General features: G+C 37.6%; 1 protein-coding gene across 3 annotated transcripts in view; it reads left to right on the forward strand.

Moving 5' to 3' along the window:
* asgr1a (asialoglycoprotein receptor 1a) overlaps window positions 1-23,071 on the forward strand; it is a 59,543-nt gene that overhangs the window by 15,009 nt on the left and 21,463 nt on the right. For 2 of the 3 annotated variants that reach the window (XM_028798309.2, XM_028798311.2), the window contains exons 2-6: window positions 9,150-9,286; window positions 9,605-9,715; window positions 14,486-14,581; window positions 19,097-19,168; window positions 19,326-19,418. In XM_028798309.2, coding sequence (XP_028654142.1) covers window positions 9,217-9,286; window positions 9,605-9,715; window positions 14,486-14,581; window positions 19,097-19,168; window positions 19,326-19,418 — 442 coding nt within the window. In that variant the 5' untranslated portion in view covers window positions 9,150-9,216. The remainder of the gene's footprint in view (window positions 1-9,149; window positions 9,287-9,604; window positions 9,716-14,485; window positions 14,582-19,096; window positions 19,169-19,325; window positions 19,419-23,071) is intronic. The other variant, XM_028798312.2, reaches the window with a different exon arrangement.

Below are 23,071 nucleotides of genomic sequence, written 5' to 3' on the forward strand. Positions count from 1 at the left end.
CATTCAATAAACCCTTTAGTTTTAAAAAATTAGAATTTTTTGGCTATTACTTTATACATACTGTATGTCAGGCTTTACAGGGCTAGAGAAATGGGCAGACGTGATGGTATAATGGGCACCTCTGTATTGTCTAATGTGATCATTGTAAGCAGTGCAATGCACTCCAGGTCTTCTGATAAAACCCCTCAAGGTGCCATCCAGCAGCTTTCGTGAATCTAAACTGAGAGGGGCACCTTGTAGCAGAACAGGTGGAAGGCACAATTCTAGTTTTCAGAGCGGCTAAATTATCAAGGGTAGTAAAAATGAGAGAATTAAGGTTACAATGAGATATTACTGTTTGGCTACAGTTAGTCGATACAGGAGGATCAAGAATGGATTCAATAAGCTTGTCATCTCATTTATCAATGATGGAAGCAGAGGGATATTAACATGCTTACACCAGCAGAAGAAACAATGTCTAGTCCTGTATGTGTGTATGAGAAAGAAAACCAACAAGCAGAAGGAAATCAAAGCAGTCTAGTATGGACAAAAAAATATCAGAAATCACTGAGCAGCAGGGAGACTCAATATGAATGTTTGAATGACCAAGAAGGAAAATTCACAAGCAGGCAGCAGACACTATTGTAAGTGATTCAGTAAATTCTGACTTTAGTTTTAACACATACTTTGGTGAGCAATAAATCAAACTGGAACATCCTTATGAGTTTCATTGCAAAATATTCAAAAGAAGTAATGTTTAAAACAACAGCAACGTTTATTTTCATAACCCATCTGCATATAGGACAGTAGCTCAAAATGCTTTAAAACAATAAAAGCTAAACAGAGCTATGGAGGAAAGTAAAAATTAAAGAACTGTTATTTATAACAGCAGGGAATTGTAATGTTCAGCTTAATAACAAATTATGTTCAGATGGCCAGAAAGAACTGGAAAATAAAAACTCTATTTGATAGGGTGATAGTAAAATTAAACCAAAAGTCCACCCAGACCCCCTGGGGACTCTACAGCCCATGAATGTGTCACCATTAAAAGGATACTTTTGATGAGCTCTCTTTAGATTCCTACTTACAGATGTTGTTGCAGTATACTTAGACCAGGAGACAGTGGCACCACCAAAAAACAAAAAGGAAAACACAAAAAACTACTGATTAGTGACCAGTCTCTGAAATTGCATTTGTAGACAAGCGTCACATAAAACAATAGCCAGACCAGCAACCTCACAACAACAACATAACATTGATTTCTACAGCACATTTTCATATAAACAATGTAGCTCAAAGTGATTTACATGATGCCATAGAAAATAAAAAAAACAAATAAGATAAGGTAAGAATATTAAGGAATACATAATCTAGAAAATAAAATCTATACAATTTATAAAACACAGATACTGTAAATAATGCATAAAAAGGTAACATCTTTATATACAATATCATAATAAAAATCACTAAAGAGAAGTCTGGTGATAAGGAGGACAGAGAAAAAAAAACAAAGAAAAACTCAATTTAAGGTGGAGAGAAAAAAAAAACAATATCTGCAGGGGTTCCAAAATTAAAAGACCACCCTGCCCCACTATGCATTCTACCTAACATACTTTTCCTTAAGTCATTCGCCATTGTATTCAGGCTTCTTCCATTTCAGAATATTATTGATGCCACTCTGCTTCTGGGAACACTTAAAATTTTACAGATGGTTTTATCCCTTTGCAATGTCGGTGTCTTACCACAATTTGATCATGGAGGCCTACAGAGAGTTCCATGGACATCATGGCTTGGTTTTTGTCCTGACATGCAGTGTGAATTGTGGTGCCTTATATACACAGGTACACATGTGGCCTTCCAAACAACATCCAATAAATGTTTCCACAGGTGTACTGGGTAACTGAATATAAATTGATGGGTAAAAATGTCAAATGTATCTATTTAAAATGAAATCTACAATGAAGTGTGCAGAAATGGATTCTGATTACTCTCTAACCCATGTTAATACTGTTTACAGATATTCTTTTACAGTTGAGTACAGGCAGATAAAGCAACTTACTCCGGGTCACAAAGTGGTTCACAGGTGGGATGTATACTAATAATGTATGTATAGAGGTACATAAATATTCAACCATACAACTTAAGTACAAACAAAACCTTTTGGCAATAAGTGACTGATAGATGGACTATAGTCAGCCATCAGTATAATTGCTGCTTTGTTAATTATAATTTGTCTAAGAAAATAATACAAAGAAAACCAAGAAAAAAATGCATTATTTCAGTGCTGTATTCTACTGAGTTCTAATCAATTTGCAAAAAAACAAACAGGTGAGAATACAACGCACAAAGCTTGCTGGCAGGACAGTGAACTCCATTCTAAATAAAGAGTGCAAGTTCCCTATTGTAATGTAGTTTATAAATATCTGTTTATTACAGTTTTTCTCAGTCACTCTGAGAACTCCAATGGTCAGCACAGTTGCCATATTCTCAAAATAGTCAACACGGCACAAAAAACTTTTTTGCTTACTTGGCTGATGCCTTTATGCAAAAAAAGTACAATATTTGAGATACAATTGGTTACATTTCTTTAGTTGTTTTTTTTCAATTGTAGCAAAGGCATGTGAAGTGACTTGTTCATAGTCACAGAGTTACAATAGCAGGATTTGAGCCCAAAACCTCAGTGTCTTAAGTCCATAGCCTTAGCACCTACAGCTTAGGGTCCGCCTAGATTACTAATTTGTTCAGTAAAAATCCTCATTCTCCATGCAAAATACACACAGCAAAAGTGAATAATAATAATAATAATAATAATAATAATAATAATAATAATAATAATAATAATAATAATAATTCAATTAGTCACCAGCTAATACACTGGCAAAACACTGGTTATTATTTTCCCTGAGTGTAGTCAACCCTAAAGTGTGTTGTGTTGCTCACTGTAGCACACTATCTGGAGAGGGAAAACTAAACTGTTCTATACATGGGTGTCAAGCAAAGTAATATAACCTACAGATGTAAATTTGCTGTGTGGTAACTTATTGGTGTTCATTCATAAGTGTCCAAAGAGATGATGCTACACAAAACGATTCGCCCTTAGGCCAGCCTCAATCACAAACAAGTCATGATTTAGGATAAGATCAATAATATTTGCTTGTATCTTATGTCATTACAGACCTCTGTTTTATGCAGTCATATCCCAACACCTCTTTCAGCTTGCTTCTGAACTCTTCCTCTTCCTCTTCTTGGTCCTCATCTTTCTCCTTGACAGATTTATAAATGTCCTGTCTTTTAGTTTTCCTTGATCAAATAAAGCTACAAAACCATATAAAACTGTTATTTTTGTATGGACTGATTACTGTATCATTACAATACTACATCAACAAATCCAACCAAATCAACTGGAATGGTTGTTGACGAGTCCACCTCTGACCATCTGTATGGTTTGTCCATAAGTAAGGAGATATCTGAGGAAGATACACACAGGAAAATTTCCCGGACCAGATGGAGTCAGTCCTTGAGCTCTTAAGGTCTGCACAGACCAACTTTGTGGTGTATTCTGTCACCTGATCTGTTTTGTCATTAAGGCATCAGAAAGTGCTGCTGCATTGGAAAACATCCTGAATTGTTCCTGTTCCAAAGAAAGCACCAATCTTCACCTAATGACTAAACACCAGTGGCACATACTTCTCATGTCATGAAGAGTCTTGAGAGACTGGACATGGACTAAATGAGTCCTCCTGTAGTAGACCAGCTAGAACCACTGCAGTTGCATATAGGAAAAAGATTGAAGTGGAGGATGCAAGTATCGATCTTCTCCAAAAGGCTTATTCTCACCTGGACAAAGCTGGCAGCACTGTGAGGATTATGTTTTTCGATTTCTCCAGTGCCTTCAATACCATCCATCCATCCCTGTTAAGGGGTAAACCCAGGGATATTCAGGTGGATGAGCCTATGGTGTCGTGGACAGTGGACTATCTTGTCAGGCATACCGCAGTTTGTGAGACTCAAGAACTGTGTTTCTGATATGGATTTGAGCAACACTGGAGCACCAGAAGGAACAATCTCTTTACTCTTTATAGCACCAGGCCATGGCACTTGCAGAAATTCTAAAATAATTCTGCACTTATAAGGTGTATTAATAAAGGGGATTAAACCGAGGAGAGGTTCACGTGGAAAAGTTTGTTTCTTGGTGCAAAGAGAATAATCTGCATCTTAACATCACCAAAACCATGGGACTGGTTATTGATTTTTGTCATACCAAAGTCTGGTCACTATTCAGGCAGTGGATGTAGATGTGGTGCACTCCTGCAAGTACTTGGAGTCCAAATCAATAACAGGTTGGACTACTCTCAGAACAAAGAGGAACACTATAAGAAAAGGGAGAGCAGGCTCTTTTTCCTTAGGAGACTGTGCTTCTTTAATGTGGGAAGTTATATCTTCTGTAACTATGTGATGGCCAGTGTGATTTTTTATGCTGTGGTGTGCTGGGCTGGTAACTTCACTTCAAGAGAGACCCACCGTATCAACAGGCTTAATAAAAGGGCAAGCTCAGTTACAGGATGCATTTTGGACACCCTGGAGGTTGTAGTGGAGGAGATAATTGAAACAAGATTGTATCATTATGCCATTATGAACAATGCTGCACATCCTCTCTCTAACACACTGACACTGAGGACTTTCAAGCAATGAATTATTCAGCAGACATACGTCAAGAAATGCTACAGGGGCTCCTTTATACCAATAGTAATACGTCTGTATAATGCCTCACTGTGACTGTGACAGCCAAGTCAAAAGTTTTCTTTCCTTTCATATTTTCTTCCTTGTTAGTTATAATGGTGTGTGTTCAGACCAAAGTCTGTGTGCATATAGCTGTATACAGTATTTATTTATCTATTTCTGTATTTATTTATTTGAAGATCTATATAAAGCTAAATTTCCCCCTGGAGACAAATAAAATTTTATCTATCTATCTATCTATCTATCTATCTATCTATCTATCTATCTATCTATCTATCTATCTATCTATCTATCTATCTATCTATCTATCTATCTATCTATCTATCTATCTATCTATCTATCTATCTATCTATCTATCTATCTATCTATCTATCTATCTATCTATCTATCTATCTATCTATATATATATAAAAGGAAATCCTGGAATGGAAAGCAAATGCAAGGCTACGATACATGATAATCTCGAAAGACATTTAAAAGACCCACGAGACCAAGGAGACTTGCCATGGTGCGTCTCGCGGGGACCGTAAACATGAGACTTGGTGCCAAGAGATTGTCCCAGGGCTGTAGCAAAAAGGACAGTGGCTGTACAGGCTTTAAAAAGATCGAAGGGCAGCACGTGAGCAGCTATAATCACCCCCGCGCCTCCTCTGAACGCAAACGCGAAATTTGAAATTATCTTTGTACACACAGAAATGTACATCAAAGCAAAGACTTACAACTTGAGGAAAGCAGACATTACGGGGATGAGGAAGTATCTACAAAACAGAATGGGAAAGCAAAAACTCAGCAACTGAAAAAAAACAGATGGTGTCACTTCAGATATCTTTTGAAAAGGGGTTAAAATAAGATTATTCTAAAAACCAATAAAACAAACTATCTAAAAAATAGGCCTAAATGGGAAAATAGGAGCATTTTTAAAAAAGTAAAACTGGAATGATCACTGGACAAGAAAATTTAAAAAGGCCAGATAATTCTGATTTAGAATAATATTGAATACTACAGCAAGAAAAGAGAAACCAAATAAAATTGCTAGTGAAGCCAAGACAAATAACAAGGATTTTTTTAAGTACTATACCAGTAAAAGGTCAATAAAAAGAATTTAAGAAGCCTTAGGGACAAACATGGAGAAATCATTGAAAATGAGAAAGAAATAGCAAATTTATTAACAGATGAAGACATGGATTGCCTCATGCAGAAGTAAAAACAAACTCTGAAATCATAAGTTTTAAGACAGAAAAAAGGCCCTCAACACTTTGAAGACTAATAAAACTTGCAGCCTGATGGGTTTTTACCAATTGTATTAAAATAAATAAAAGACATCATGTATAAACCCTTGTTACACATATTTGAGCTGTCACTTGAGAAAGGAGAAGTATCTGAGGACTGGAAAGTTGCAAATGTGACTCCAATCTTCAAGAAAGAAGTGGATCCTAGTAATTACAGACCAATAAGTCTTACTTCTTTGCCATGCACATTTTGAAAACAATTAGAAAAGTACCTAAATGAAAATAATGTGCTAAATAACAGCCAGCATGGGTTTATAAGGGGAAGGTTCTGCCAAACCAGTCTTTTAGATTTTTTTGAAGAAGCAACCAGAATAGCTGACAAAAACAAAACATCCAACATAATTTACTTTGACTCAGTCTCACATCAAAGATTAATTCTGAAACAAGAGGTTGTAGACATCAGAGGTAACCTACAAAACTGGATCTCCACTTGGCTAACCAGTAGAAGACAAAGAGTACAGATAAGAGGAGAATGCTCCACATGGAGTTCCGCAGGGGTCTATCCTTGGACTGTTACTTTTTCTGATTTTTATTAATGACATTGATTTTGATATAGTGGGTAAACCTGTGAAATTTGCAGATGACACTAAAATTGGAGGGATGGCAGACACGGAGGATAAAGTGAAAAGAATTTAAATCGACCTGAACAACCTTCAGGACTTGGCAAACACCTGGAAATTGAAGTTTAATGTACAAAAGTGCAAGGTCCTATATGTGGCAAAAATAACATCAATTACAGATAATCTGCATGAATAAAAGCTAAAGTACCACTTCTGGTTAGCGAAAATAGCCCAAAAGGTGATAGAAATCTATGTTTTATACCTAATACTTGTATGCAAAATTTGGTTGACCTAAGTGAAAGCGTACTCAAGCTATTCTGTTCACATACACACATTCACACACACCGAGTCAGACACACAGACATTATTCCAAAAATGAACTTTTCGGAAAAATTTCAGACTCCGGGAGGTCTAAAACATCGAGATTCATCAAAATCTAGAAATGGAATTTTTGGAGGATTCCGATACGTTCCCTACGACAAAATAAAAAATTAAAAGAAAGAAAAGTTCGAACTTGACTGTTCCAGTCCCAGTGAGAAATTTTGCAGACATACCGTATTTGCTGTTGGTATAAAGGAGCTCCAATAGCATTTCTTGATACACTTCTTTTGAATAATTTGGTTGCTGAAAGCCCTCAGTGTCAGTGTGTCTTACAGAGGATGCGCATCATTGTTCACAATGGTACTCAATTTTGTTTTAATTCTCTCTTCCTTCCTAGGGGGTCCAGAGTGTGTCCTATAACTGAGCTTGCCCTTTTAATTAGCTTGATGATTTGATAGACCTATCTGGAAGAGATGTTACAAGCACAGCGCCACACAACATAGAAAATCACACTGGCCATCACAGAATTATTGGAGATGTGAAGGATTACACTTCACACATTAAAGAGCCCGTTCTGCCCTTTCTTATATTGTTTCTATGTGTTCCATGACCACTTCAACCTGTCATTAATGTGAACCCCCAAGTACTAGTGTAGTAGTGGACCACCTCTATATTTACTGCCTGAATAGTGACTGGAGGCTTGTTGGTGTGGTGAAAGGTAATAAGCAGTTCTTAAGTTTTGCTGATGTTAAGATGCAGACAATTCTCTTTACATCCAGAAACAAAGTCCTCCACCGACTCCTATACTATGTCTCATCCCCTTATCAATACACCTCATGCATGCAAAAACATCTGAAAATTTCTGTAAGTGGCATATTATATATTATATTTCTAGCCTGAGATGTACAGAGTGAAGAGAAAAGGAGACAGGACTGTTTCTTGTGGTGCTCCAGTGTTTCTCACACAGTCCTTGAGTCTCACAAACTGCATCTGCCTGACAGATAGTCCATTATCCAGGACACCATTGGCACATCCACCTGCATGTTTACCCATTAACAGGGATGGCTGGATGGTATTAAAAGCACTGGAGAAATCATAAAGCATAATCCTCAAAGTGCTGCCATCTTTGTCCAGGAGGGAACAAGCAAATAGAATCTGTTGTGGCAGAAACACGCTCCTCAAAGAAGGCACTTGGAGACCACAGGATGTGCAGGTAGAATCAAGCTTTACTGCGTGATGTACACATGCTCTGAATTCAAATGAAACGAGCAGTTAGAAACTCGGCTACCTTACATTTATTACAGTCCTTATCAAAAGTTGGCCTCACTCAGCCCATTTAACACTCCTATCTGACTCCAACTTCTCGTTGTCCTGGTCCTGCCTCTAATTCATTCACCCATTATTTGCCAGCCTAATGAGTGTAGCACTCCATCTTATCCATCATGGCCATCTGGAAGGCCTTCTCCCCACCTTGAACTCGTCCAGTTCCTGCCATCATTATCTCTGGTCCTCAGTTCACGTTCACCACCTGGAGAGAAGGGGGTGGGGATGGGGATGGGGGTTCTGTCTGTCGACTCCTCTCCACATACCTGACCTTCACTCATGAAATATTAGTGGTTTCCAGCTTGCTAAAAAAAATAAAACTATACTGGCACAAGCCCGTTTGTGATTTAACCCTTGCTATACTAACGTGCACTAGGATATAATGTTTAATTTCATATATGCTCATGATTCTCTTTGAATATATGCAAATCATTAACTTTAAGAATATACTTTTCTATATTTTCTGCATCCTCCACTTGCTGTGTAAAGAGTGTTGTGATGCGGTGTGCTTTTAAGGCAATGTAAAACATTAAATCTTTTTGTATCTTTGGAGCCAGTTGAGTGTCTTACCCTGATAAATGTTGATTTTAGTAACATAGAGTATAGAAGGGAAGATCTCATCTGGACATTTTGACACTTAAATTCACTAGTGGCAGAATGAGCAGCCAAAAAGTGACACGTGGCTGAAGGTTAAATGGAGGATAATCGGTTATGGCAAGTCTGATAAAGTTTCAATACCTTAGTAACAGATTTTGGAGTATGACTGCTTATTCAGTCATAAGGCATATGTTTATTCACATTTGAATTTATGCACATTGTGACCCTCCCCATTTGGTTCTGTGCATGAGGAAGTTTTCTACTTGCCTTTCTTCCATGTTCTGCTAACTTTGTAAAACTGTAGGCATGCTACAGCTCTAACATCTGTGCTTGCTTGCAGCTCATTTCTCTTAAGAGCTACACGTGGCGACAGCTAGACTTAAGCAGGGTGGCCCATCCGTGCACTAATGGCACACAGATTTCATGATGATTTTCAGTCTCTGGAGGTGGACGAGGATGCAGAAAAATGGAAGAGAGGTGAGAATGTTTACAGTTTTTGGATTTCATGTTTTGATGTACAAATTTATTATTAAATAATAAGGCTTCACTAACTGTCATTTTCCAGTTGAATTGGGTGACTCTTAAATGATTTAGACAACAATCCAGTTTCGTTGACTAGAACAAAAATTTCTACTTTCAATTGGGATAACAGTTCATTTGACGTTAATGGCTTCTTTGAATGGAAATGAAACTGGTCTCCAGCTTTCTGCTGCCTTATTCATTCAAGTCAGGAGTGAGCTGACAACTTCTACTGGCCTCAATGTATTCTTTAACGCATGATGCTTTTCTTCCCAGGTATGATGACTCAAGTAGGGCAGTCGGTTCGATCATCCAGATTGCTGTACATCACATTTGCAGTTGTTTCTATATTTCTCCTGGCTATTATAATAACAATTGGCGTCAATAGTAAGTTCTATCTGTTTTGTGTTGTCTTTTCATAAATAAGAACTTGGTGGAGTACTAATGATGTGACCACATTTCTAACACATTCTTTAAAAGTTAATATACTATAAAGCAGCGTTTCTCAACCTTTAAGTATTTGCGACCCGAGTTTTCGTAACAATTTTAATTGCGCCCCCTAACGTTTTTTTGAAAAGAGCCCACTAATACCAATTTGTTCTTTTTTTAATTAATAATATATTATAGATGCATATTTTATTATACCTACTTAACTTTTATCAACATTTATCTAACTCTATATTTATTTTTCTAGTATCAAAATGTCATTTAAGTTAATTTGTTTTGGTTTCAATAGATGTATTTTTCATATTTTTGATTCTTGTTTTCTTTTTTTCACATCTTCGTGCCTCCCTTTTTGCTACTTCGTGCCCCCCTAGGGGGGCCCGCCCCACAGATTGAGAACCACTGCTATAAAGACCACATGCTGATGTTTTATCCTTGAGATCACAATGTGGTATGTGTAAGACCTGGCTGTGAATCTGGTCTATTGTGCCTTTTGTCAGAAGTTTTTGTATTTTTAGAATCTAAATGTGAGACTGGAATAAGAACCCATGTGTGAGTTTTGTCTGTTCTCTATGACATTTCATGGTTTCCCTTGTAAATTTTATTTCTTTTATCTCAGACACTGTCTAGTGTCTAATGGTGCAGACTATAAGCCCCAAAACTGCTGGTTCATCCCTTGCTTTGAGCTCAATTACCTGTCTTTGTTTATACTTATGGATGAGGTTCACTGTAACAATCACTGAGCCCACTGTACCATCATATCTACAGCAACATCCACAAGTTCCTAGAGAATTCCCCAATTTTTTCAGACCATTTGGAAAATATGTTCCCTCTAGTGTATCCATGCCTTATATACTGTACTTTGTGAGAGAGTTGCTCAGGGAGCATGCTAACTAAATGCTCAAACCTCCTTAAGTGTCCTTATTTGATGCAAGAATCAGATGTTCTAATCCAATCTCCTCCGGCATTGCTTAGCTGATATCCATGTTATGAAACAATAGACAAGACAACCTGAGCAGGTACCTTAATTTGGCTGCTTCTAATTGAGATCTAATCTTTTTGGTCATGACTTCCAGCTCATGACCATAGGTTAGGATGGGGATAAAGGCTGGCTGTTAAATCAAGTGCTTTGTAGAAGGAAGTCATTCTCTTTTCACTATCACTGTCCAGTGCAACACCAGATTATAATTTTCTCATTGTAAAGTGGTTTTGGTGGCATGCACTATTGAAATTTTTATGTAAAACAAGAAGAATATGCATGTTTTGGTAATTGGCAATGTGTTTATGCTCGAGAGTTTGCTCTTTTAAAAAGACTTGTGTATTGCCTTTGTTTTGGTCCTGTTACTCTCAGGATAAACAAAAAGGAGGTGAAAATTACCAAAAATGCTAACAATTCTTCAGATCATGCTCTGCTTTGCATGTTTGGTCACAATGTGTTTGCTTGAGGCAGTTAATGTGGTTAAGTGTTTAAGTCATTATATGACTTTATGTCACAAGGAGGGCAGCACGGTGGCGCAGTGGGTAGCGCTGCTGCCTCGCAGTTGGGAGACCTGGGGACCTGGGTTCGCTTCCCGGGTCCTCCCTGCGTGGAGTTTGCATGTTCTCCCCTTGTCTGCGTGGGTTTCCTCCGGGCGCTCCGGTTTCCTCCCACAGTCCAAAGATGTGCAGGTTAGGTGGATTGGTGATTCTAAATTGGCCCTAGTGTGTGGTGGGTGTGTTTGTGTGTGTCCTGCGGTGGGTTGGCACTCTGCCCAGTGTCTTGTGCCCTGTGTTGGCTGGGATTGGCTCCAGCAGACCTCCGTGACCCTAGTGTTCGGATTCAGCGGGTTGGAAAATGGATGGATGGATGTCACAAGGATGCCAATTCTGCACCCATTCCATTGGGTCCTGGATTTTGTCAGGTGGTGTACTGCTGTGTCAATGGCATTGCATTTAAATCCTAAGGTTGGTAGTTCAAACTGCATTTTTGACCCACTTGGCTTAGTGCGTGAGCAAGTTGGTCATTCCGCCTGGGTGCCAGTTGTAGAATGATCCTAAGTCAAATTACCAGTCCATCTTAGTGCACATTTATGAATGTGTGATCAATTGCACTTTATATAAAAAGGTGGTATATGCAACACATTCAGAAAGTATTTGAACCCCTTTACTATTACATAGTTTAGTATGTTGCATCCTTATGCTAAAACCATTATTTATCTACCATATAATAAAACATAAGCTTTGTGGACCTGGAGAAAGCATATGACAGGGTATGAGGAAGTTGGGAGTGGCAGAGAAGTACGTAAGAGTTGTACAGGATATGTACGAGAGAAGTGTGACCGTGGTGAGGTCTGCTGTAGGAGTGACGGATGCATTCAACATGGAGGTGGGATTACATCAGGGATCGGCTCTGAGCCCTTTCTTATTTGCAATGGTGATGGACAGGTTGACAGACAAGATTAGACAGGAGTCCCCGTGGGCTATGATATTTGCTGATGACATTGTGATCTGTAGCGATAGTAGGGAGCAGGTTGAGGAGACCCTGGATAGGTGGAGATATGCTCTAGAGAGGAGAGGAATGAAGGTCAGTAGGAACAAGACAGAATACATGTGTGTAAATGAGAGGGAGGTCAGTGGAATGGTGAGGATACAGGGAGTAGAGTTGGCGAAGGTGGATGAGTTTAAATACTTGGGATCAACAGTACAGAGTAATGGGGATTGTGGAAGAGAGGTGAAAAAGAGAGTGCAGGCAGGGCGGAATGTGTGGAGAAGAGTGTCAGGAGTAATTTGTGACAGATGGGTATCTGCAAGAGTGAAAGGGAAGGTCTACAGTACGGTAGTGAGACCAGCTATTTTATATGGGATGTAGACGGTGGCACTGACCAGAAAGCAGGAGACAGAGCTGGAGGTGGCAGAGTTAAAGATTTGCATTGGGTGTGACGAGGATGGACAGGGTTAGAAATGAGTATATTAGAGGGTCAGCCCAAGTTGGACGGTTGGGAGACAAAGTAAGAGAGGCGAGATTGCGTTGGTTTGGACATGTGCAGAGGAGAGATGCTGAGTATATTGGGAGAAGGATGCTAAGGATAGAGCTGCCAGGGAAGAGGAAAAGAGGAAGGCCTAAGCAAAGGTTTATGCATGTGGTGAGAGAGGACATGCAGGTGGTGGATGTAACAGAGCAAGATGCAGAGGACAGAAAGATATGGAAAAAGATGATCCGCTATGGCAACCCCTAATGGGAGCAGCCGAAAGAAGAAGAAGATAATAAAACATAAGGTCTGTGTGTCTAGTTCCTCTGAGCAATCTGATTAGATAGTTTGGCTATGGTGTAATTAGTCAGTTTGGCTATGGTGAGGTGACGAAAGAGGAAACATGAGTGTGAGACGCACAAAGAGGAGTAAAGGCATATGATCCACACAGAGAGAGCTGCCTTCAAAGATGGCACTTACAAAACCAGACTGGAGGAGAAAAAGGTGCCTTGAAAATAATGACATAGTGCGGGGATGCACTTAAGAGCTGGAACACTGGTGAAGAGGCATTCCCACTAATACAAATACAAAGGAATTGCACTAAAAGTAGATGTAGGGAAAGACATAGGAATGATTCTACTAATTGTCTGTGACAGGTACCACAGTTTTTAATAAATCTGCAAAGAAATATTCTAAAACCTTGCTTTTGCTTCTGAGGTATTAAGTGTTGCTTGATAAGGGAAGGAATTTGAACAATTTTAGCTTAAGTCTACAACATGACAAAATACAACAAAAGTGAAGGGGTCTAAATACTTTCTGAAGACACTTACATTATGTTTTAGTGTATATATCAAAAAGGTTCATTGGCTGGACCTTCATCTTGGACACTTGTCAGTTTTAGCCATGGCTTTATCATTGTAAGAAATACTTCTGTTCAGTGGTAAGGAAGCAAAAAAGCAAAAAGAGAGTTAACATGCTGTTCCTTTCAATGAGCTTGTGTCTTGTCCAATGCTGATTCCTGCCTTGTATCTAAGCTTACCAGGATATACTCATTCCACCTCATAAACTGTTTTTAAAATAATCAGCTTTATAAAATGAATGTATGAATACACCAACTATGCATAAGGTATTTTAAAATTGAATGAAATTAATCAATTAGTGCATATTTACTGAGGTTGGTTTGTCCTCCTTTTGTTTCTGAAAGATGGTATGCTAATTTAATTGCCAACTTTAAACTGGCCATGTATGAGTATTCATAAATGTGCACTAAGATGGACTGGTAATTTGACTTGGGATCATTCATGTCCAGGTGGTCTTGCCTCCATGAACCTAACCTGTATTAAGTGTGTTGGATAATGGACGCATTTTCTTGCACTCAAATATTCCTGTAAAATAAGTACAATATGTTACATTTTCCAAGTTTTATACTGTCCCAAAATTGTTCAGGACAGGTGAAATGGCGACTCTAATTTGGTCCAATGCAAATGTAAATGTGATGTGCAATGGACTGGACTGTTGCCTCAGCCAGTGTTGGTCCCAGCCTTGTGTCTAATGCATTTGAAAAAGACACCAGCTTCCCATCACCATGAGCTAAAATGAGCAATCTTACAAAATGAATGAATCAATCAATTAATAAATGAATATTTACAAACTAATTCTTGAATATACAGTCTCTAGGTACATCCATTGGTAATTCTATGAAAAAAGAAAATGAATCTTGAACTAGTATGCGAGTCACATCTTTTCTTTTTTTCTTTTAATAAAGATGTGAAAGTACAGAAGAAGTTCGAAATTCTAGAAAATTCAATAACCAACTTCAGCGCCTCATCAAATATTGACATTCAAGGGCTCAGAGATGAAGGTAAGCTGCATGTTCTCAGGGTTGCCTAATCCCTGGGGAGAATTACAGTGGAAACAATGTTAAGGACATGGATTTTCAACAAAAATGGTGAGCAGTTTAAGTCAATCTAGTGTCCTCACTGTAAATTTCTTCCACTCGTTCCTTCTAATTGTTGTTGAAATGCTAAAACAAATCTCTAAGTTCATTAAATTTTCTTTGGTAAGACAACTCAAAGGGCAGAAGCCTCATCAAGTAATGGTGCTGACATGAAGGATGCTGTGGACCCCTATAGTAATATTGATGACCAACACAAAACCCTAAGTAGCCAGCCTTCTAAATAGAAACAATCCTGCCATGTTATCCTTCTGCTGTGTAGAGTGTTTTTTGAACACAAACAGCTGATCTGGCCGTGATTCTTACCACATTTTCCAGATATTTCATTTAACTCTGGCATTCATGACTGGTTTCTGGCTAGCACCTAATGACCCCAGGAGGAACTCCAGCATCTTCATAACACTGTAATAAAAAAAACAGTATGTCTTGATTGTCTTACCCTGAGGGATATTAGATGAAAATAGAGAAGTTGAGGAAGGCAAACATGACAAGAAATAGGATGAAACAATTGTTTATTTTCTGCAGTTCTTTTTGAAGTAAAAACCCTTCTCAAGCATAACTCTAACAGTACAATTGTACAAAACTCAATAACAGGAGCAATTTGACAGACTGGCATAGACACTGACTGGAAGACAGTGATGAGAGTAGGAGAAATTAAGGTAGGTAGGTGCTATAAGAAATATGATAAACCAATTGGTTATTATCTGTGGATCTGCTTCCATAAAAACCTTTCATGAAGCACTTTGCACACAGTACAGTTGTGGAACGCCCTATAACAGGAGCAAGATAGCAGACTGGCATAGGAGCACACTGTATGGCACAGTAGAACTTGAGCATCAAAAATAGTTGTGTGACTCTAAACCACTAAGACACAATCTGGATATAAGTGACAATTTAGTAGTAAGGGTAATTGTAATAATAGTGGTAGAGGTAGAAGTAGCAGTAATAGTAGTACAGATTGAAAATTGGGCTTACAGCCTGGACAATGCACACATTGATGGGTGCCTCTAACCTGAGTGAATATTTAGACATGCATTCCAGTGACTAGCCTGATTCCACGTCTACAGGAGATGAGTTATTAAGAAAGATTTAAAAAGTGTAGCCTTTTTAATTTAAGCAAAAGGAGATTAAGAGAAGACATAATTGAAGTGTTTACAATTATGGAAGGTATTTGTACAGTGGATTGAGACTGTTACTTTAAAATGAGTTCATGAAGAACATAGGAACAAAGTTGGAAACTTGTTAAGGGTACATTTCACACAAACATTAGGAATTATTTCTTCACACAAAAAAACATAGACACATGAAATAAGTTACCAAGTAGTGTGGTAGACAGTGGAACTTTAGGGACCTTCAAAACTTGACTTCATGCTATGGAGGAACTGAATGGATTAGACTAGCTTATTTTTTTGGGATGAATGGCCTGTTCTCTACTACATTGGATTATAATGAATATTGACAACCTTATAGCTCAAGATAATTGTGAAGAACAAGTAAGCTCTATTTGTCATTTGGTTTAAACATGAAATAAAGCCGAAAAACAGACCTTTTGGCCACATTTTAAAGGTCTCTCAAAGACAGAAGACAAAACAGCAAAAAAGGTTTGGGTACCACAGGTTACTTCCTTTAATGTCCAAATTGATATTATGAAAAAATAATGGCAAATAAATAAAGGTATGTCAGCACAGATGTTGTAATGGCTTATTGTAGCCTGTAAATGAGGTCCATTCCATTCGGAAGTCAGGCTCTGAATGATGGAGGACTTCTTGTGGTTAGGAGTTAATGAAGGAGAGGAAGCAGAAGGGGTGGAGCCAGCAGTGTCTTGGCAGGAAGTGACATCAGTAGTCTTCCACTGAGTTCTAAAGTACAACCACGAAACAAACCTGATGCTTGCCTGTGTGACACAAGATATTATAAGCACATTTTAATATGTAATTTTGGTAAACATTGATTTACAATAACCGCTCCACAGGTTATACAAAAAGGTCACAGTAATGCCTTAATAACAGTAATAAAATTATATAAGTAATATTATCATTAGTAGTAGTAGTAGTAGAAGTAGTAGTAGTAGTAGTAGTAGTCTTACTGTCACATATACAGAGAACAGTGAAATTGTTACTTGCATGTCACTCTCTGGTGCCATGATAGATGAGAATGTATTAAAACACTGTAATTTAAGCTCATTTTATTTTAAAAGCAATGTAATAATAATAATCATCATCATCATCATCAATGTCATTGTCATCGTCATCATCATCATAAAAATACACTGAAGTTAGCCAGGTAATTACAGAGTAACTTCTGTGTAAAGACATAGCAAATAAGAGATGATTAAAGTGTTGTCGATTTTGCTTAGAACAATAAAAACTGAAGACTCTTGACCAAGGAATAAGGGTTAGAGGCAGATCTTCAAATCAAATGCACCATATTATGAAAATGTGCCTTTCCTGTTCATCTTGTGCACTGAGTTTTCCGGAAGTATGTTTTAATAATCTTTCAGCACAAAATGTATGCATTTTGCATGTTTTGAGCCTTCTGGTGGCCGACTTGGTTTTACAGGAGACTCCAAGAAAGGCTTTTCATCTAAAGGAAAGAGCTGTAGGGGGAAAGGGAGATTCAGTGAGCAACAGTGCCTTCTCTCTTCTCAGGGTGACATTGCTAACCTTACATAAGTCCTAAAGATTTCCCATGTGACATGCTTGACATTATATAACTTTTTATTTGCCCGTGACTGCTGGTTGTTACACCTAGGACTGTTCTTAAGCTGACTTCTTTTGTAAATAGGCCCTCTGTCCTCAACTTGGGGTTCCTAAAAACAAAAGATTCCAAAATACCTCAAAAAATGCCCACTGAGGGAGACTGTCAAACCCTGGCTAGTTACAAAAAGGGTAAATTTAAGATCTTTATAAATAAAAAGATTTATTTTTACAAAAACTGTTCAGTGGCACAAAGCAATCTGAGGAGTACAAGAGCCTAAAGCAGTTGCTGGAAAAGCCAAAGGCAATGCAAGGCATACAACGTTCCAAAACACAAATAGTAGTTGAAAAACTGAGCATAGAGGTAAAAAAAAAAAAAGTTCAGTGCATTCACAACAACATAAAGATAATCAAAAATCCAAAAAAAAAAACTCACCAACACCAGCACATTCAATGGACCTTAAGGGCTGTAGGTTTTCTCAGCTTTTAGAAGGCTGAGGACAGTCCCTTCATGTTAATGGGCAAGCCTCTTTGGGAAACACTCACAAGACACATGGAACACAGTCGAAACTACATAGACACATAGAAAGAAAACATTTTAGCATAAAAGAATAAAAAATTAACGAAAAATACATATAAAAGGAATCTGAAACCCTGCCAGGGGGAACCTTAGCTAAAACATGGATTCACCAAACTCAAGTAGCTTTCTCAATGCAATCCCTACTGTGTTTTATGTTAAACCCCACTTGGAATAGGGAACCACTGATAACCCAGACCACAGAAATTTAAATGAATGAATTTATTAATTATATAATAAAACAATAGAAGGCACACTAAAATAAAAAGAAATAACAGAAATATTATATTAATTTCTAATGTTAGGAATTAAATATTAAAAAATGCAAAAAAAATGCAGATAATGTCATACCTTTTTCTAACCTATTTAATCCAGACCAGGACTGTTGATGGTGCTGGAGCCTATCCCAGCTAGCATAGGGCACAAGGCAGCAGCAAACCCTGAACAGGGCGCCTGTCCATTACAGGGTTACCACACAGACACAGGCCAGTTTACATAATCTTCAAGAAATTCACAGAGACATGGGGAGAACATATAAACTCCACAAAGGGAGGACTCAGAATGCAATACCTATTCTCCTTACTGCAAGGCAGCAGCCAAACTATACAGATAATGTAAAAAACAAAACAATCTAAATCTTACAAGATTTAAACTATGCACAAAAAAAGGAGTTGAGAGATTATGTCTAATTACAAAGTTAGAGAAATCCTTACTCCAAATGGAAATTCAGAGTAACAAGCCAAAAAGTTTAAAGTAAGATGCTACAAAGTTTATAGTCCAAAACTAATATCAGAATTTTCAAACACACAAGTAAGTATATTTTTATTATTATTAAGTATATTATAGCCTTTAATTTTTGCCCCACTCCCAACCCACCCCCGCCAAGTTAATGTCAAGCCGGTGCCAATGAATTTATTTCCCAGGATTCTAATTGGCTGCGGACTCAGCAAATGTCGTTAAACAAACCGCCAAATTGCTTTTCTGAATTCTCTTAATTTCACCTCTTTTCCTGTTCTTTGCATCCTATTGTACTACCCCTTCAGTGTTTAACTTATTCTCAGCATATTGGTGTTCTACTGCCTTTTACAAAAGTCAAATGGGTTCATTCAAAATGCACTATAAACTTTATCTTTTCCCTTTTTTAATCAGACCAAGACTTTAAAGATGAACTCCTGAAACTGCGAGATACAATACAAAACATTGAACTACAGCTAGTGACGGGTGGGTAAAGCATCTCATTTCAATTTATTTTTTTTCATCATGGAATTATTTTGTTTTTTCATGTTAATTAATGAACGTCCTTAGTATTTCCATATGTATAATACTTAAACCTACAGGCACTCTCTTAATATTTATTGTTATTATTGTGTTGTTATAGTGCAAAGGGTCCCTCCTGCTAGCAAAGATGTTAATCTTCTGAGGTCACAGCTGGAATCTTTGAAATGTCAATTTGAGAAGATTCAGAAAAATGGTAAATAAATAAAAATGTGATTTCTGTTTTAGGTTTATTTCTCCTGTGAGATGTCATGTGGAATGGATGATTAATGTGGTTTATCACAAAATGTACGACTGGTTTAAAATCAATGTATTTGTCTGCCTTTATTTCTCATTGCACTCTTTTATGATGAACATACCAAACAACAACATTTATTTATATAGCATCATTTTCATACAAACAATGTAGCTCAAAGTGCTTTTCAAGATTAAATAAAAAGGAAGTTAATATATAAAACTTAAGCAAGCAAGATTAAGCAATAATTCTATACAGCATGTACAAATGAAAAAGGTAAGGTCAGATGGCCAGGAGGACAGAAAAAAACAACAAAAACTCCAGTTAGGCTGGACAAAATCTGCAGGGGTTCTATGGCCAAAACACCACTCAGCCCCCACTGGGCATTCTACCTAACAAAGATGTGATAACTGATTCCTCATCATTTACAGGCTTCACATAGAAGAATTTGATGATGATGGTGGTCATGTGGACATCTGGGACACCCACCATTCAATCCATATACGCCGCACAGTTCCTTGATCAGATGGTGTTGGCTCAGATCACCACCACAAAAAAAACAGAAAAGAAAACAGTGAATAGTACAGATCAGCAAGGAATTGCAGAACCTGGAGGAAAATTATAATTTAATGGCCTTACAGATTAACAGAGATACAACTAAAATATACCTATGAAAATGCCATTTTAAAATAATTGGTTGTTCTGCAATATTAGCCTGGTGAATTTCTATTGGTAAAATATTTCACATTTTAGGTGCATAACAGCAAACAGCCACCTCACCACTTCTTTTCAGGTTGACACTTAGAATTATAAGCAGACCTTCATTTGAAGATCTGAGCTAACGACTTGGAGTATAGGAGACACACATTTCAAAATCTAGGACGGAGACTATTTAAGGGTTTATAAACCATTATTAGTATTTTAAGTATTTTTTACTTTATTTTAAACCAATGTAATTATGCTAAAACAGGTGAGATGTGCTCAGATTTTCTTTTTGTAGTTAAGATACTTGCTGCTGCATTTGCACTAACTGTAACTGCTTGGTGTCTTTCTTAGGGAGTTGTGTAATGAGTGCATTACAGTAATCTAGTCAACTGAAAACAAAAGTGTGAACTAATTTTTCAGCTTCTTGCAAATCCTAACTTTAGCTATATTCCTAAAGTGAAAAAATGCAGTTCTCGTAATCTGATGAATATGTGATTTAAAATTTGGGTCAGAGTCAATAGTTACCCCTAAATTCTTTACCTCCGATTTGACCTTTAAGCCTAAGGGATGAAGTTTATTTCTGCTTTCTCCTTATTTAGTTTGAGAAAGTTACTGCTCATCCATTCAGAAATACAAACATGTCACAGGATCAGAGCCGCATCAGCCAAGATGGAATACCAGTCCATTGTAGATTACATTCATATACACCTACATTTTAAAGCTTTTCAAGTAAGAAAGACAGACGTTTTGAGGTAAGGTTGTTGTATTCAGTGATCATGGTGTCAGAGAATCACTACAGAGTACGATGTAATTGTTATTTACATATGCTAATCAACATGTGCCATAAATAGAGAGTACAGTAACCATATCTTGAAACATTTGCCTTCTTTATCTGATGTATACTATAACTAAATAATTATGTGCATGTAAGATCATACTTAAACAACATATAAAGTCACATTAAACTTACTATAACATTACATTATCAAATCATTTAATCCACTTGAAGGCCATGGAGGCACCAGTCCTTCGCAGGGTCACGTCACACATAAACAGTGGATCAGTTTAGAGTAGCCAGTTAACTTAATAATGATGCCTTTGGGGAGGTGGGAAGAAATCCAATGTATCTGGAGAAAAACCCATGCAAATGGAAGGAGAAAACAAGTAAACTGCAAAACAACCATGCAAAGGTTTTGAACTCAGGGCACTGGATCCATGAGACAATAGCTCTAACCACAGTATTAAATATATATATACTGTACATATTTTGAAAATGAAGACTAGTTGATTGCCTGAAGCATAAAGCCTGTCCAAGTCATCTGTTTCACAAGATCAAGATGATCCATTGTGTTTTAACTTTAATAATCTTTACCTGTAGCTAAACCACAAAGTTGCAGGTTCAAGCAATTTCTTTAATCTGTCTGTGCTTTGGATGAAAAAAAACACAGTGAGCTTGAAAGTTAAAGTATATAAAATATAAAATAACAATAATAATACTAAGCAAAGGGGTGCTTATTTTAAAGGGGTTATTAATTAATCAAAAAAAAACTTCACCCAACATGACACCCACTCCAAAAAAGAATAAAAAATAAATAAACAAAAAAACAACACGGTCCTAGACTGACTGGATGACCCCAACAATGTGTAGCCATGCAAGAATTGAAACAGTGAATTAAAAAAAGCCAAATCGCTGAGTCATGGCTATGCAGTCTCCAACCAACCAAACTGCAACTAACCATTCATCAATAGTGACCTCATAACCAATGTCTGACACTGAGAGTTCTAACTGGATAAAGTTTTAAAAAGAGCATTTCCAGAGGTTCGGGAAAAAATGAATCATGTGACTTCCATTAAGAGGAATGAGTGAGTGGGACTCACTAGATTCGTTATGCATTGGTCTACTCTTGTGTACTTTAAGTTTAACACACACCAACTCACACATACACACACAGGAGTAATTCATACTCTCATTTAAACCTGCACAGCCTGTCTCTCTTCTATAGGGAGACTCCAAATAGAGACTTACTAGCTTTGGTGTGGACAGACCAGATGGGCAATCCCTAGACACTAATGTCTAGCGCAGGGGTGTCGAACTCCAGGCCTGGAGGGCCGCAGTGGCTACAGGTTTTCATTCTAACCCTTTTCCTAATCAGTGAGCAGTTTTCACTGCTAATTAACTCCTTTTCCCTTCATTTCAATAGCCCTGTTTTTAAGGATTCAGTCCTCTGAATTGATTTGTTTCTTCATTAAATGGCAGCCAAACAGAAATGAGACATGAAACGAGCCAACAGATGACCAGCTAAACTGGGATTTTAAACTCCAACCAATTTCACTCCAAACAGTTTCTTAATGAGAAGCTGATTCTTGCTCTTAATTAAGCCTGTTATTTAATTCAATTGCTTGTTGCTGCTCTTATTCAGCCGCAGCAGATATTTCCAAATTTGTCGATTTTTTTTTTCTGTTTTTTCTAAGAACACCGTCAAAATGTTTTGGTGACCTGAGAGATCAATCTTACTGAGACCTTCACCTTTCTTTATTTTCAGATATTGTGTGATGGGCACAGGTGAGCTGGTCATGTGGTGGCTTGTTTGGCTACTAATTAAGGAAAGAGACACAATTAAGGGGCCTGACAAGTTAATTAAAACTAAAGCAAAATAAGTTAATTAGCAGTAAAAACGGCTCACTAATGAAGATGGTTAGAATGAAAGCATGCAGCCACTGCGGCCCTCAAGGACACCTGTGGTCTAGCGCAGGGGTAGGCAACGTCGGTCCTGGAGTGCCACAGTATGTGCAGGTTTTTGTTCCAACCCAGTTCCTTAACAAGAACTCAATTATTGCTGATGAAGCACATATTGCTTAAGTGACATTTTAATGCTTCATTTTAGTGGTCTCGCTTGTTAAGGTTCTCC

This window comes from Erpetoichthys calabaricus, chromosome 3 (assembly GCF_900747795.2).
Source record: "Erpetoichthys calabaricus chromosome 3, fErpCal1.3, whole genome shotgun sequence".
Lineage (NCBI taxonomy): Eukaryota > Metazoa > Chordata > Cladistia > Polypteriformes > Polypteridae > Erpetoichthys > Erpetoichthys calabaricus.